At 36.7% G+C, this 16,731-nt stretch overlaps 1 protein-coding gene across 8 annotated transcripts; it reads right to left on the reverse strand.

Moving 5' to 3' along the window:
* Window positions 1-985: 985 nt before the first annotated feature.
* On the reverse strand, window positions 986-6,636 carry T53i1 (Tumor protein p53-inducible nuclear protein 1). Of its 8 annotated transcripts, XM_019990939.3 has the most exons (8): window positions 5,477-5,642; window positions 5,325-5,384; window positions 4,539-4,576; window positions 3,881-4,469; window positions 3,272-3,797; window positions 3,022-3,193; window positions 2,853-2,954; window positions 986-1,564 (listed from the first exon to the last, which is right to left on the reverse strand). In XM_019990939.3, exons 4-8 carry the CDS (start codon window positions 4,236-4,238, stop codon window positions 1,406-1,408), a joined length of 1,317 nt encoding a protein of 438 aa, XP_019846498.2. In that variant the 5' UTR covers window positions 4,239-4,469; window positions 4,539-4,576; window positions 5,325-5,384; window positions 5,477-5,642; the 3' UTR covers window positions 986-1,405. The 8 variants fall into 8 exon arrangements, with proteins under 8 accessions (XP_019846498.2, XP_019846497.2, XP_019846500.2 ...); XM_019990938.3 differs by lacking the exons at window positions 5,325-5,384; window positions 5,477-5,642 and adding an exon at window positions 6,492-6,636; XM_019990941.3 differs by lacking the exons at window positions 5,325-5,384; window positions 5,477-5,642 and adding an exon at window positions 6,497-6,605.
* Between the last annotated feature and the right edge of the window lie 10,095 nt (window positions 6,637-16,731).

A 16,731-nucleotide genomic window follows, 5' to 3' on the forward strand; every position in this document is an offset into this window, starting at 1 on the left:
AAGAATACTGATCATCAACACATAGGATATGAGAATGATGCGACAAGACACAATATGACATTTGAAAGGATATGCATGTTCAATGTTAATAATAATTAATTTTAATTATCATCGAAGAACTTTCCACAATTAAAAAATAATAATTAATGTGGTAAAACAAGTTCAGTGCATTTGCGTGAAGGTTGAAAACCCTCTTGAGTGCGTAATGCTAATTACTTTTCACAGAACATCAATTAAGCAGATAAAAACCATCCTATACTCTATTGCATAGTAATACTAAGAAAACCAAAAGCAGAGCAAGTTATATGTTAAAATAGTCGTCGCCTCTGTTATTTGCTTCTTTTCCAGTATTCCTTATATGCATGCCTTTTTTTTATATAATCATTACATCCAATTCCAATTATAACATCTAGAACAACTTTAAATATTACCTTTACACAAAAAAGTTACCATTTTCATTCAGAAGTGGCATTGTCCGACAAGGGGCAGGGGGGGTCAAAAGCTTTGTGACATCACATTTCAAAGAAAGATGTTCCTGACATCCAAATTCAGAACGAAAATGAAATGCCTGATTTAGCAGTAATAAATGATATAAAGCAGTGGGTCAAAAGTCCATGGACACAAGATGATTAAGTTTTGTATTTTTAATTAGCATAATTAAGTCGTTGTCTATGTACTTTAATATTTAAATAAATGTTGATTTTATTAAAGATTATTCAATAAATATAAGAATAAATAAAATAACCTGTTTTTTTATTTTTTGATAAATCTATAAAATTGGAAAATGTGTGTCGTCACGACAGGGGGAGGAGCTCGAAATGTGACATGGAAGGGGCGGAGGGGTTAAAAAGTCCTTAAATTCGTGTGACGTAATTTATGGATGGCCCCTAAGCACATCACATCACAGCACATCAATCATCAAAATTGGTTAGCTATTTTAAAATCATGTTTATCTAAAATTAAGAGAAACTAGGAACACATAATATCAAAATAAATTGGTTCTTTATTTTAACCATCTAATGAAAGTGTTTCAAATAATTCTTCATGAACTTAACTGCAATAACATTACAAGGTTAAGATTGCCTGTACTATGCGTAGACGCTGCAAACATATACATATATACATAATTACATAATATTTAAATATTGTTTTCTGAGCATTGACCATAAACTTTATATTTATTTTATTCAAACGTAATAATAAAATCGTTTACTTAAAAGGATAAATAAATGGTTTATATTTTTATCCACGATTTTTTTGTATTATTTGTATTATCCTAATAATAATTATTTTTGTTTCAATTGTTTTGTAGTTTTGAATTGATTGTTTACTTTTGACCTTTAGTTTCTATTGATACCAGTTTAATGTTTTTGTTGTGCAATTTAACCGATGTTTATTTCTGTACTTAACAACATTTGCGATTGTTATTAGCTCCACTTATGACTCGGGAGTGTTGCATGTCAGTGCGACGCTGACGATTGTTCCTGCCTTGGATCTCACGCACCTGATTTGCACGTAGAATGGCATTACGTCGAAGGTTTCGACGCTCGTAAATTGCTAGACTCTAAAGAATAAATAAATATAGTAAGAACGCATTGAAATATTTTATATTTTATTAATATATAATAGAAAACGAATTTGTTGACTACCCCATGGGTTTGTATGGAATTTAAGTAAATCGTATCATGTCAATTGAACACTCAGTTTGAACTAAATTTTTTAGTAATTGGGTACTCAATTTCCCTTGAAGGGTTTTCGTAAATAAAAGTGTAGCACACAACATAATAATCTTCATTTAAATTAATACCTTTATATGTTCAGTCATTATGATTTTAAAAGGTCAATTTGAATAGCAACTGTACAGTTCACATAGCAGCTACATATACATATGCTATAGCTGCCCGATATAGGCGATCGGAACAAGTATTTATTATGTTAAAATTGCCAAAAATGCAGAAAATAGCTGCTGATTTCTTCTATCACCTATTGTTTTTTGTATGAGGAATTTTGTTAAAAACAGCGATAATTATATTATTGTTATATTATTTTATTAAGCAACGAGTACCTTAAAATGTTACTGTCGATGTTTTACGGCGATATTTTGTTTTTGGAGTATCCCCTAACAATGTCCAGCAGTAATCGACAAGTAAACTGGCACTCCACTTCCCTTGGTATCGTTTCTCCAACAAAAAAATGCAAGCAAAAAACAAGAGGAGAATAACTTTCATTCACAACTTTAAGCAATGCATGCAAACGCAATGAGTGGGCGCCGTTACTTGTGCTGTACATGCATAAATAAGTTTTAAAGAAAAAAGTTGGGCATACAATTAAATTCAAAATAGAACCCCGACGTAATTATGTAATTATAATGAGTCAATATAATGAATTAAATGTTTTAGTATCCCTTAACAATGTACAGCAAAAATCGACAGGCAAACTAGCACTCCACTCGAAGAATTGACCTTTAGAGCCTCACAAAACGACGCGTATCTCAAATACTAATGAATATTTTGACGTGAAATTTAGCATAGATGTCACTAACAGTACTACCAACTTACAGAAAATAATAATTAATTAACCGATTCGAAAAACACGTGGAGTATTAATTAAAAATTCAGCTTACAGAATATTTCTAGGTGATAGAAAAATTCTGTTTTCAAATTTATCAAACTGCATTAGAAATACCTAAGAATTTTCATGTCACAAATTAAGTGTCTACTAGTGTTATTTGTATATGTATGTATATACATTAATAGGATTTAAGACATTTCCTGTTGGGTGTTACACACATTGTAGCAAACTTAATATACCTTATCGGGGTACAAAAATAATATATAATAATAACTACACACCTTTTGGCTATTCAAAGCAAATAGCTCCATTTTTAGATTAGCGGCATTACAACGGTCAACACGCGGAGTTTTGGCACTTTTTCTGATATTTGGTTCAGTTTTCTAGTTAAAAAGAAATAATTAATATTTCGTTTTATTATTATTTTAATACATCGTATTTCGAACTCACTTGTTCTAATATAGTTGTTGATGGCTTGACAAAACCAATTTCATGTGACTTTTGAGTATAGAAGTTTTCTTTTTCCTCCTGAATCTGGCTAGATTCACTTACTTCGAGATCGAATTTTACGAAGCTTTCAGACATTTTTTGAGCATTTTTAATACTGTGGTATATTGACATACTGCATGGAAATATTTGCCCATTAAAGATAGACGTTTTTAAGTTGAACTTAGAAATAACACTTATATTAAATATTTACCTTGGATGCTCAATAAGTAAATTTTCAAAAGGTGACATTTCCATGTAAATAGGACCAGTTGAGACAAAGCATGGCGGAGGTGTCATATACCACGAGTCCACCATTGTAAATAGTTTAGCACCAGAACCGTTACTGTCAATACTGACACTGCTAAGGTTGGGTTCTAAGTCTTTGCTATGGTTAGCAACGTGCAGCAGTTGAGTGTCATTATTATCAGTTAACAATCTTGTTTTGTTGGCGACATTGACGACGGATTCGCTAGGTCTATAACCTAAGTTACTTAATGGTGGTAACTGTACTGCAGTAGGTCCACTACTAGCTTCAGAAAAACCCGATGTAAGGTCAGGTTTGTGCTTTTCACAATTGTTTTGCAGCGTCTGAGAAGATTTGTTGCTAATATTATGCTGCTGCACTGTTGTAATATTTAAAATCTCTGAAATTGGTGTTGATGTTCTATTGTTATGTTCAGCTAAAATCAAATTTTCTTTTGAGTCATTTCTAAAAAAGCTATTCGGGATATCAACGTCTTGAAAAAAAAAATAATAATTTAGTATTAAATATTTTCAATGTATGAACTTTTTTATTTATCAGAGATCTATAAATACATACCGTCCTTTTGAACGAGAAGCCAATCATCATCTAAGTCAAAATCGACATCAGATAATTCAGAGGTTACAACATCTAAAATTGGTGCTGGTTCTTTAGTAACTGCCTTTGTCTTACTTAGAACAGGCTTCTTTCCTTTATTCTTTCGATTGTTGCGCTTATTATTATTACGTATTCCTTGTTGATATTCGACGTTAGTTTCAATATTTTTAGAATCCTCCTCCAAGCTTTCTTTCCGTTGTTTGTGGATAGTAAGATAACAATTTTGGGACTTATGTAATTCAGAATCTTCAATGGGTTTACAATTCGTGCCTTCTGTGGTACTTGATCCAAAGATAAATGCCGCAATACTGCTAAACATTATACAGCAATATACTTATCAATGAAGACACCAAAAGCTTAATGCCAAACGATTCGAATAACAAGTTCCTGTCACAGAAATTTTAACAGACTATCTGCTTTAATTGCAATGTTTACGCTTTTGTGGACAATTTGAGATCCTTTCCTTAAAGCTGAAAATATTGCTTTTGTCCTTTTCAGTCTTGTTGATTTGCACGAATGAGGCTTACTAAATACTATTTTTTAGCTTTTACTATGAAATGAGAAAAAATACTGCTTTATGTAACATATTGCAAAAATCGAAATCTGTTTACGTCTTTACCATGGAAGTTTTTCGCTGGATGTATTAAGAGCTTCAGTCTGTAAATACGAAATTTTTTAATTTAAAAGATACAACAAAGCTAAAATACTAATGAGACATAAAGATACTTAATAGCATAAAAAATAAATACCAATACAAATTTGCAAATGTAGTCAATGTCTTAAATCAACTAGGACACAGTAAATAATATATACTTCACATTAACAAATCAAAATGTTGTGCATGCTGACCTTGAAATAACTCAGAAATTCGTTAATTTAAAATAAATAACAAACTGTATTGACATATACATACATATGAGTTGTATATAAAATAATCAGTATTGAGACAAATATGTATGCATGTATTATTTGTATAAGTATATAAACTCATAACTGAATCGATTTGCATACAAATTTATATACATGTAGTATGTATGTACATACGAGCAGTATTTATGGGTTGTTGAATATTACTTACTATACAATATACGTCCATATAAAACTTATAAATTGTTATGTATGTATCAATATTAAGATTTTGTTATCTAATTGAAAATTACATTAGTCTCGAATAATTAAACCATTTTTAAAATAAATTGCAAAATTTTTGAGATAATCAAAAGTCCTGCAATTAATTTTGAATAAACTGCTTTAATTCAACCAATGTCAAACTCGTCTTGAGCTAATTTCAAAACGATACATTAGGTAATAGGAAAACTTTTAAGAACCTAACCTAAAATTATAAATAAAATAAAGACAAAGAAAACGTTTAAACATATAATTATTAAGAATCTCATATACTTACATACAAATCTATAGATGCACGAATTTTTTCCACATTATATATACATAAATTTTATTCGGTCTAAATAGATTTGTATATTAATATATGTATACTCATATGTGTGGGTTTATTTGTATGTAAATAAATTCATTTAAGAGTTTGAACCTATTTACCAATGATTGCTTCAAACAATGTTATTAAACACTTTTATTTACGTATTTCAAATTCAATTTCACTGTGTTTCACTGCTTGTTAATAATCGGTCAGTCACTTACTAATTCGACACAAAACTGTTTACTAAATTTAACGGTCAGAGCAAGGAGTCATTTTGGTTCAAGTCGAAAATATAATAGAATCCTATCTCACAAATCAAAAACAACTACCACCAAATAAAGTACACACAAAAAATACCTGCATAGAAAGGTGTATGTATCTAAGCAGAACATTCACAAATGTTGGATACGTATTTATGTACATACACTGTACACACATTTGTTAAGAACACAGGAACGGGTAACGGATGGTAAATAAAGAGAACTGTCGAAGTGTTACATCAACGGGATATACTATATGAAACAAGAGCGAACAGCTGATCTCTACGGAATAATATAAATAAATTAATATATGAATGCATACGCCCAGCTGATAATTGTTTACTAACATAATCACATCTGCATATGCATACATACACATGTAGGTACTTTGCTATGAAAACTTTGGCATATAAAAACATTTAGTTGAAAGATGTCTTATATGCATGCAAGAAAACACACACAACCATATTAATTCACATTGTTAGTAAGTTATTCTTTGTAGTTATTTTCAAACATTTTTTTTATATTGTTACATTAGGCCTTCAACGCTCGCCGTCCAAATTTTCTGTTTTCCTTTATGTACATATAGTATTTTGTTTAGTATAAAATGGAATAAATGCATCCATATGAGTGTATATTAATATAAATTATTAACTTTGTGCGCAATTTGCGCGAACTTTGAGCTCTTATGACGAAAATTATTCCTTTTTATATGAATCAACCCAAAAACAAGTTGCGGGGCATAATTTGACGATATCGACATTGACTTCTACATTCACCTCTAGACGTTTTAAAATGAAATAACTTCAATAAAATTTATTTAACACATCTCTTTTTAAAAGTTAACTAAATTTAATAGCTTTGTTCCACAAACCATACGTTTATATGTAAGCACACCCGCAAAATTATCACTCTATATCATATATTTACTAAATATTAAACTATTATCCAAATAATGAGAAATTATAGAACTTTTTCTTGAAGCGTAAGTAAAATCGTTTTAAATTTGAGAAACGAAAGCAAAGACGAAAAACGATTTGCTTTCCCATCTGTCACAGCCATTTAAAGATGCCACATATTCGAATAAAATATGAATAATTATTTCTTTGCAAATGTTCAGGAGAGCGGCTTTTCCAAAAACATGCACCAATTTTCACGGGAAATGTCTTAAATTCTTGTTTTTAATTCTACTTTACGAATAAATATGGCGCACGCTTTTAAAACAATATTTTTTTGCTTTTACTTCCAAATTCCATCTTTCGCGATGTTAAACGTTCATCTTTTACTTACACTTTTTTATAATGTTAAAAATATACTTCCAATCATTCATTTACACATTTCTATTGATGTCTTGTAGCAGTAACATCGGCGCATTTGATTATTTTTATTTATTTTTGTATAAAAAAAACTTAAAAAACCTCACAACAAAACAATTATGCCAAGATTATGTTCGAAATCATGGCATCACTGTTGTAAATTCGAATGGGGACTATTGAATTTCTATTAAAAATTGACGAACTGCCTATACTTCTCAACCGTTTTCTATTGCATTGCGTATAAAAGCTGCGCACATCGCCAAATACTAAACGTTCTTGGGAATAATTGAATTTCTATAGATAGGCTTGCAGAGTAGGTAGAATAGACAGAGGGTAGGGTGGCAGCACAAGGAACTCCAGGTTGGGATAAAACCGCAAACCTAGATTACAAATGATAAAAAAAAAATAAAGATGTAATAGTGAATATAATATAAAAATGTGATAGTGAATAAGAAGAAATAACATTAACAAATTTGGATGGGTGGGTTGAGGGGACAAAATATATACATGTATATTACACATATTAAAATATCCACAAAAAGGGAACGAGGACCTACATACATAGACGTTTTTGCGAACGCATATCCAAGCTCCTAGTGGGGCTAGAGGGGAGCTTGAGGGCTTTTCTGAAAGCCCCAGGTGTGAACTAACTCGCAAATTAGTTTTGATCCCCCCCGGCCCCATACCCCCCGAAATGTAGTTACCCCAAAGGTCAAACATGGTCCAAAACGGTACTTACCTTTGTTTTTGTGATAACTCAGCACCTGTTCAATCCTTATCAATGATTTATACCTCTAATTAATCTACAGACGTGCCGCTACATGAATCACATAGTTTCCGTTATTATTTGTTTCCGGTTTTTTTGCAAATGGCCGCCAAAAGTACATATAAATTTACCTATATTTTCGCAACCTCTTTTTCGCTTATCGCCAAGTCCCCGGTGGGGTCTCAGGGTCGAATCATATATTTCCGGAAACTGCTTGAAATTACCTATCCGGTGCAATTTATTTGATCCACCTAGGTCAAATACTTTAGCCGCTAGAGCGTTTTCAAGGTTACGAAAAACAGTGTGATTTCTTATCAATTTGTTACAAAATTTTGTGAACGCTTCATAATAGCCCCTGGTGGGGCTAGAGGGGAGCTTGAGGGCTTTTCTGAAAGCCCCAGGTGTGAACTAACTCGCAAATTAGTTTTGATCCCCCCCGGCCCCATACCCCCCGAAATGTAGTTACCCCAAAGGTCAAACATGGTCCAAAACGGTACTTACCTTTGTTTTTGTGATAACTCAGCACCTGTTCAATCCTTATCAATGATTTATACCTCTAATTAATCTACAGACGTGCCGCTACATGAATCACATAGTTTCCGTTATTATTTGTTTCCGGTTTTTTTGCAAATGGCCGCCAAAAGTACATATAAATTTACCTATATTTTCGCAACCTCTTTTTCGCTTATCGCCAAGTCCCCGGTGGGGTCTCAGGGTCGAATCATATATTTCCGGAAACTGCTTGAAATTACCTATCCGGTGCAATTTATTTGATCCACCTAGGTCAAATACTTTAGCCGCTAGAGCGTTTTCAAGGTTACGAAAAACAGTGTGATTTCTTATCAATTTGTTACAAAATTTTGTGAACGCTTCATAATAGCCCCTGGTGGGGCTAGAGGGGAGCTTGAGGGCTTTTCTGAAAGCCCCAGGTGTGAACTAACTCGCAAATTAGTTTTGATCCCCCCCGGCCCCATACCCCCCGAAATGTAGTTACCCCAAAGGTCAAACATGGTCCAAAACGGTACTTACCTTTGTTTTTGTGATAACTCAGCACCTGTTCAATCCTTATCAATGATTTATACCTCTAATTAATCTACAGACGTGCCGCTACATGAATCACATAGTTTCCGTTATTATTTGTTTCCGGTTTTTTTGCAAATGGCCGCCAAAAGTACATATAAATTTACCTATATTTTCGCAACCTCTTTTTCGCTTATCGCCAAGTCCCCGGTGGGGTCTCAGGGTCGAATCATATATTTCCGGAAACTGCTTGAAATTACCTATCCGGTGCAATTTATTTGATCCACCTAGGTCAAATACTTTAGCCGCTAGAGCGTTTTCAAGGTTACGAAAAACAGTGTGATTTCTTATCAATTTGTTACAAAATTTTGTGAACGCTTCATAATAGCCCCTGGTGGGGCTAGAGGGGAGCTTGAGGGCTTTTCTGAAAGCCCCAGGTGTGAACTAACTCGCAAATTAGTTTTGATCCCCCCCGGCCCCATACCCCCCGAAATGTAGTTACCCCAAAGGTCAAACATGGTCCAAAACGGTACTTACCTTTGTTTTTGTGATAACTCAGCACCTGTTCAATCCTTATCAATGATTTATACCTCTAATTAATCTACAGACGTGCCGCTACATGAATCACATAGTTTCCGTTATTATTTGTTTCCGGTTTTTTTGCAAATGGCCGCCAAAAGTACATATAAATTTACCTATATTTTCGCAACCTCTTTTTCGCTTATCGCCAAGTCCCCGGTGGGGTCTCAGGGTCGAATCATATATTTCCGGAAACTGCTTGAAATTACCTATCCGGTGCAATTTATTTGATCCACCTAGGTCAAATACTTTAGCCGCTAGAGCGTTTTCAAGGTTACGAAAAACAGTGTGATTTCTTATCAATTTGTTACAAAATTTTGTGAACGCTTCATAATAGCCCCTGGTGGGGCTAGAGGGGAGCTTGAGGGCTTTTCTGAAAGCCCCAGGTGTGAACTAACTCGCAAATTAGTTTTGATCCCCCCCGGCCCCATACCCCCCGAAATGTAGTTACCCCAAAGGTCAAACATGGTCCAAAACGGTACTTACCTTTGTTTTTGTGATAACTCAGCACCTGTTCAATCCTTATCAATGATTTATACCTCTAATTAATCTACAGACGTGCCGCTACATGAATCACATAGTTTCCGTTATTATTTGTTTCCGGTTTTTTTGCAAATGGCCGCCAAAAGTACATATAAATTTACCTATATTTTCGCAACCTCTTTTTCGCTTATCGCCAAGTCCCCGGTGGGGTCTCAGGGTCGAATCATATATTTCCGGAAACTGCTTGAAATTACCTATCCGGTGCAATTTATTTGATCCACCTAGGTCAAATACTTTAGCCGCTAGAGCGTTTTCAAGGTTACGAAAAACAGTGTGATTTCTTATCAATTTGTTACAAAATTTTGTGAACGCTTCATAATAGCCCCTGGTGGGGCTAGAGGGGAGCTTGAGGGCTTTTCTGAAAGCCCCAGGTGTGAACTAACTCGCAAATTAGTTTTGATCCCCCCCGGCCCCATACCCCCCGAAATGTAGTTACCCCAAAGGTCAAACATGGTCCAAAACGGTACTTACCTTTGTTTTTGTGATAACTCAGCACCTGTTCAATCCTTATCAATGATTTATACCTCTAATTAATCTACAGACGTGCCGCTACATGAATCACATAGTTTCCGTTATTATTTGTTTCCGGTTTTTTTGCAAATGGCCGCCAAAAGTACATATAAATTTACCTATATTTTCGCAACCTCTTTTTCGCTTATCGCCAAGTCCCCGGTGGGGTCTCAGGGTCGAATCATATATTTCCGGAAACTGCTTGAAATTACCTATCCGGTGCAATTTATTTGATCCACCTAGGTCAAATACTTTAGCCGCTAGAGCGTTTTCAAGGTTACGAAAAACAGTGTGATTTCTTATCAATTTGTTACAAAATTTTGTGAACGCTTCATAATAGCCCCTGGTGGGGCTAGAGGGGAGCTTGAGGGCTTTTCTGAAAGCCCCAGGTGTGAACTAACTCGCAAATTAGTTTTGATCCCCCCCGGCCCCATACCCCCCGAAATGTAGTTACCCCAAAGGTCAAACATGGTCCAAAACGGTACTTACCTTTGTTTTTGTGATAACTCAGCACCTGTTCAATCCTTATCAATGATTTATACCTCTAATTAATCTACAGACGTGCCGCTACATGAATCACATAGTTTCCGTTATTATTTGTTTCCGGTTTTTTTGCAAATGGCCGCCAAAAGTACATATAAATTTACCTATATTTTCGCAACCTCTTTTTCGCTTATCGCCAAGTCCCCGGTGGGGTCTCAGGGTCGAATCATATATTTCCGGAAACTGCTTGAAATTACCTATCCGGTGCAATTTATTTGATCCACCTAGGTCAAATACTTTAGCCGCTAGAGCGTTTTCAAGGTTACGAAAAACAGTGTGATTTCTTATCAATTTGTTACAAAATTTTGTGAACGCTTCATAATAGCCCCTGGTGGGGCTAGAGGGGAGCTTGAGGGCTTTTCTGAAAGCCCCAGGTGTGAACTAACTCGCAAATTAGTTTTGATCCCCCCCGGCCCCATACCCCCCGAAATGTAGTTACCCCAAAGGTCAAACATGGTCCAAAACGGTACTTACCTTTGTTTTTGTGATAACTCAGCACCTGTTCAATCCTTATCAATGATTTATACCTCTAATTAATCTACAGACGTGCCGCTACATGAATCACATAGTTTCCGTTATTATTTGTTTCCGGTTTTTTTGCAAATGGCCGCCAAAAGTACATATAAATTTACCTATATTTTCGCAACCTCTTTTTCGCTTATCGCCAAGTCCCCGGTGGGGTCTCAGGGTCGAATCATATATTTCCGGAAACTGCTTGAAATTACCTATCCGGTGCAATTTATTTGATCCACCTAGGTCAAATACTTTAGCCGCTAGAGCGTTTTCAAGGTTACGAAAAACAGTGTGATTTCTTATCAATTTGTTACAAAATTTTGTGAACGCTTCATAATAGCCCCTGGTGGGGCTAGAGGGGAGCTTGAGGGCTTTTCTGAAAGCCCCAGGTGTGAACTAACTCGCAAATTAGTTTTGATCCCCCCCGGCCCCATACCCCCCGAAATGTAGTTACCCCAAAGGTCAAACATGGTCCAAAACGGTACTTACCTTTGTTTTTGTGATAACTCAGCACCTGTTCAATCCTTATCAATGATTTATACCTCTAATTAATCTACAGACGTGCCGCTACATGAATCACATAGTTTCCGTTATTATTTGTTTCCGGTTTTTTTGCAAATGGCCGCCAAAAGTACATATAAATTTACCTATATTTTCGCAACCTCTTTTTCGCTTATCGCCAAGTCCCCGGTGGGGTCTCAGGGTCGAATCATATATTTCCGGAAACTGCTTGAAATTACCTATCCGGTGCAATTTATTTGATCCACCTAGGTCAAATACTTTAGCCGCTAGAGCGTTTTCAAGGTTACGAAAAACAGTGTGATTTCTTATCAATTTGTTACAAAATTTTGTGAACGCTTCATAATAGCCCCTGGTGGGGCTAGAGGGGAGCTTGAGGGCTTTTCTGAAAGCCCCAGGTGTGAACTAACTCGCAAATTAGTTTTGATCCCCCCCGGCCCCATACCCCCCGAAATGTAGTTACCCCAAAGGTCAAACATGGTCCAAAACGGTACTTACCTTTGTTTTTGTGATAACTCAGCACCTGTTCAATCCTTATCAATGATTTATACCTCTAATTAATCTACAGACGTGCCGCTACATGAATCACATAGTTTCCGTTATTATTTGTTTCCGGTTTTTTTGCAAATGGCCGCCAAAAGTACATATAAATTTACCTATATTTTCGCAACCTCTTTTTCGCTTATCGCCAAGTCCCCGGTGGGGTCTCAGGGTCGAATCATATATTTCCGGAAACTGCTTGAAATTACCTATCCGGTGCAATTTATTTGATCCACCTAGGTCAAATACTTTAGCCGCTAGAGCGTTTTCAAGGTTACGAAAAACAGTGTGATTTCTTATCAATTTGTTACAAAATTTTGTGAACGCTTCATAATAGCCCCTGGTGGGGCTAGAGGGGAGCTTGAGGGCTTTTCTGAAAGCCCCAGGTGTGAACTAACTCGCAAATTAGTTTTGATCCCCCCCGGCCCCATACCCCCCGAAATGTAGTTACCCCAAAGGTCAAACATGGTCCAAAACGGTACTTACCTTTGTTTTTGTGATAACTCAGCACCTGTTCAATCCTTATCAATGATTTATACCTCTAATTAATCTACAGACGTGCCGCTACATGAATCACATAGTTTCCGTTATTATTTGTTTCCGGTTTTTTTGCAAATGGCCGCCAAAAGTACATATAAATTTACCTATATTTTCGCAACCTCTTTTTCGCTTATCGCCAAGTCCCCGGTGGGGTCTCAGGGTCGAATCATATATTTCCGGAAACTGCTTGAAATTACCTATCCGGTGCAATTTATTTGATCCACCTAGGTCAAATACTTTAGCCGCTAGAGCGTTTTCAAGGTTACGAAAAACAGTGTGATTTCTTATCAATTTGTTACAAAATTTTGTGAACGCTTCATAATAGCCCCTGGTGGGGCTAGAGGGGAGCTTGAGGGCTTTTCTGAAAGCCCCAGGTGTGAACTAACTCGCAAATTAGTTTTGATCCCCCCCGGCCCCATACCCCCCGAAATGTAGTTACCCCAAAGGTCAAACATGGTCCAAAACGGTACTTACCTTTGTTTTTGTGATAACTCAGCACCTGTTCAATCCTTATCAATGATTTATACCTCTAATTAATCTACAGACGTGCCGCTACATGAATCACATAGTTTCCGTTATTATTTGTTTCCGGTTTTTTTGCAAATGGCCGCCAAAAGTACATATAAATTTACCTATATTTTCGCAACCTCTTTTTCGCTTATCGCCAAGTCCCCGGTGGGGTCTCAGGGTCGAATCATATATTTCCGGAAACTGCTTGAAATTACCTATCCGGTGCAATTTATTTGATCCACCTAGGTCAAATACTTTAGCCGCTAGAGCGTTTTCAAGGTTACGAAAAACAGTGTGATTTCTTATCAATTTGTTACAAAATTTTGTGAACGCTTCATAATAGCCCCTGGTGGGGCTAGAGGGGAGCTTGAGGGCTTTTCTGAAAGCCCCAGGTGTGAACTAACTCGCAAATTAGTTTTGATCCCCCCCGGCCCCATACCCCCCGAAATGTAGTTACCCCAAAGGTCAAACATGGTCCAAAACGGTACTTACCTTTGTTTTTGTGATAACTCAGCACCTGTTCAATCCTTATCAATGATTTATACCTCTAATTAATCTACAGACGTGCCGCTACATGAATCACATAGTTTCCGTTATTATTTGTTTCCGGTTTTTTTGCAAATGGCCGCCAAAAGTACATATAAATTTACCTATATTTTCGCAACCTCTTTTTCGCTTATCGCCAAGTCCCCGGTGGGGTCTCAGGGTCGAATCATATATTTCCGGAAACTGCTTGAAATTACCTATCCGGTGCAATTTATTTGATCCACCTAGGTCAAATACTTTAGCCGCTAGAGCGTTTTCAAGGTTACGAAAAACAGTGTGATTTCTTATCAATTTGTTACAAAATTTTGTGAACGCTTCATAATAGCCCCTGGTGGGGCTAGAGGGGAGCTTGAGGGCTTTTCTGAAAGCCCCAGGTGTGAACTAACTCGCAAATTAGTTTTGATCCCCCCCGGCCCCATACCCCCCGAAATGTAGTTACCCCAAAGGTCAAACATGGTCCAAAACGGTACTTACCTTTGTTTTTGTGATAACTCAGCACCTGTTCAATCCTTATCAATGATTTATACCTCTAATTAATCTACAGACGTGCCGCTACATGAATCACATAGTTTCCGTTATTATTTGTTTCCGGTTTTTTTGCAAATGGCCGCCAAAAGTACATATAAATTTACCTATATTTTCGCAACCTCTTTTTCGCTTATCGCCAAGTCCCCGGTGGGGTCTCAGGGTCGAATCATATATTTCCGGAAACTGCTTGAAATTACCTATCCGGTGCAATTTATTTGATCCACCTAGGTCAAATACTTTAGCCGCTAGAGCGTTTTCAAGGTTACGAAAAACAGTGTGATTTCTTATCAATTTGTTACAAAATTTTGTGAACGCTTCATAATAGCCCCTGGTGGGGCTAGAGGGGAGCTTGAGGGCTTTTCTGAAAGCCCCAGGTGTGAACTAACTCGCAAATTAGTTTTGATCCCCCCCGGCCCCATACCCCCCGAAATGTAGTTACCCCAAAGGTCAAACATGGTCCAAAACGGTACTTACCTTTGTTTTTGTGATAACTCAGCACCTGTTCAATCCTTATCAATGATTTATACCTCTAATTAATCTACAGACGTGCCGCTACATGAATCACATAGTTTCCGTTATTATTTGTTTCCGGTTTTTTTGCAAATGGCCGCCAAAAGTACATATAAATTTACCTATATTTTCGCAACCTCTTTTTCGCTTATCGCCAAGTCCCCGGTGGGGTCTCAGGGTCGAATCATATATTTCCGGAAACTGCTTGAAATTACCTATCCGGTGCAATTTATTTGATCCACCTAGGTCAAATACTTTAGCCGCTAGAGCGTTTTCAAGGTTACGAAAAACAGTGTGATTTCTTATCAATTTGTTACAAAATTTTGTGAACGCTTCATAATAGCCCCTGGTGGGGCTAGAGGGGAGCTTGAGGGCTTTTCTGAAAGCCCCAGGTGTGAACTAACTCGCAAATTAGTTTTGATCCCCCCCGGCCCCATACCCCCCGAAATGTAGTTACCCCAAAGGTCAAACATGGTCCAAAACGGTACTTACCTTTGTTTTTGTGATAACTCAGCACCTGTTCAATCCTTATCAATGATTTATACCTCTAATTAATCTACAGACGTGCCGCTACATGAATCACATAGTTTCCGTTATTATTTGTTTCCGGTTTTTTTGCAAATGGCCGCCAAAAGTACATATAAATTTACCTATATTTTCGCAACCTCTTTTTCGCTTATCGCCAAGTCCCCGGTGGGGTCTCAGGGTCGAATCATATATTTCCGGAAACTGCTTGAAATTACCTATCCGGTGCAATTTATTTGATCCACCTAGGTCAAATACTTTAGCCGCTAGAGCGTTTTCAAGGTTACGAAAAACAGTGTGATTTCTTATCAATTTGTTACAAAATTTTGTGAACGCTTCATAATAGCCCCTGGTGGGGCTAGAGGGGAGCTTGAGGGCTTTTCTGAAAGCCCCAGGTGTGAACTAACTCGCAAATTAGTTTTGATCCCCCCCGGCCCCATACCCCCCGAAATGTAGTTACCCCAAAGGTCAAACATGGTCCAAAACGGTACTTACCTTTGTTTTTGTGATAACTCAGCACCTGTTCAATCCTTATCAATGATTTATACCTCTAATTAATCTACAGACGTGCCGCTACATGAATCACATAGTTTCCGTTATTATTTGTTTCCGGTTTTTTTGCAAATGGCCGCCAAAAGTACATATAAATTTACCTATATTTTCGCAACCTCTTTTTCGCTTATCGCCAAGTCCCCGGTGGGGTCTCAGGGTCGAATCATATATTTCCGGAAACTGCTTGAAATTACCTATCCGGTGCAATTTATTTGATCCACCTAGGTCAAATACTTTAGCCGCTAGAGCGTTTTCAAGGTTACGAAAAACAGTGTGATTTCTTATCAATTTGTTACAAAATTTTGTGAACGCTTCATAATAGCCCCTGGTGGGGCTAGAGGGGAGCTTGAGGGCTTTTCTGAAAGCCCCAGGTGTGAACTAACTCGCAAATTAGTTTTGATCCCCCCCGGCCCCATACCCCCCGAAATGTAGTTACCCCAAAGGTCAAACATGGTCCAAAACGGTACTTACCTTTGTTTTTGTGATAACTCAGCACCTGTTCAATCCTTATCAATGATTTATACCTCTAATTAATCTACAGACGTGCCGCTACA

Source organism: Bactrocera dorsalis, unplaced genomic scaffold (genome assembly GCF_023373825.1).
Source record: "Bactrocera dorsalis isolate Fly_Bdor unplaced genomic scaffold, ASM2337382v1 BdCtg133, whole genome shotgun sequence".
Lineage (NCBI taxonomy): Eukaryota > Metazoa > Arthropoda > Insecta > Diptera > Tephritidae > Bactrocera > Bactrocera dorsalis.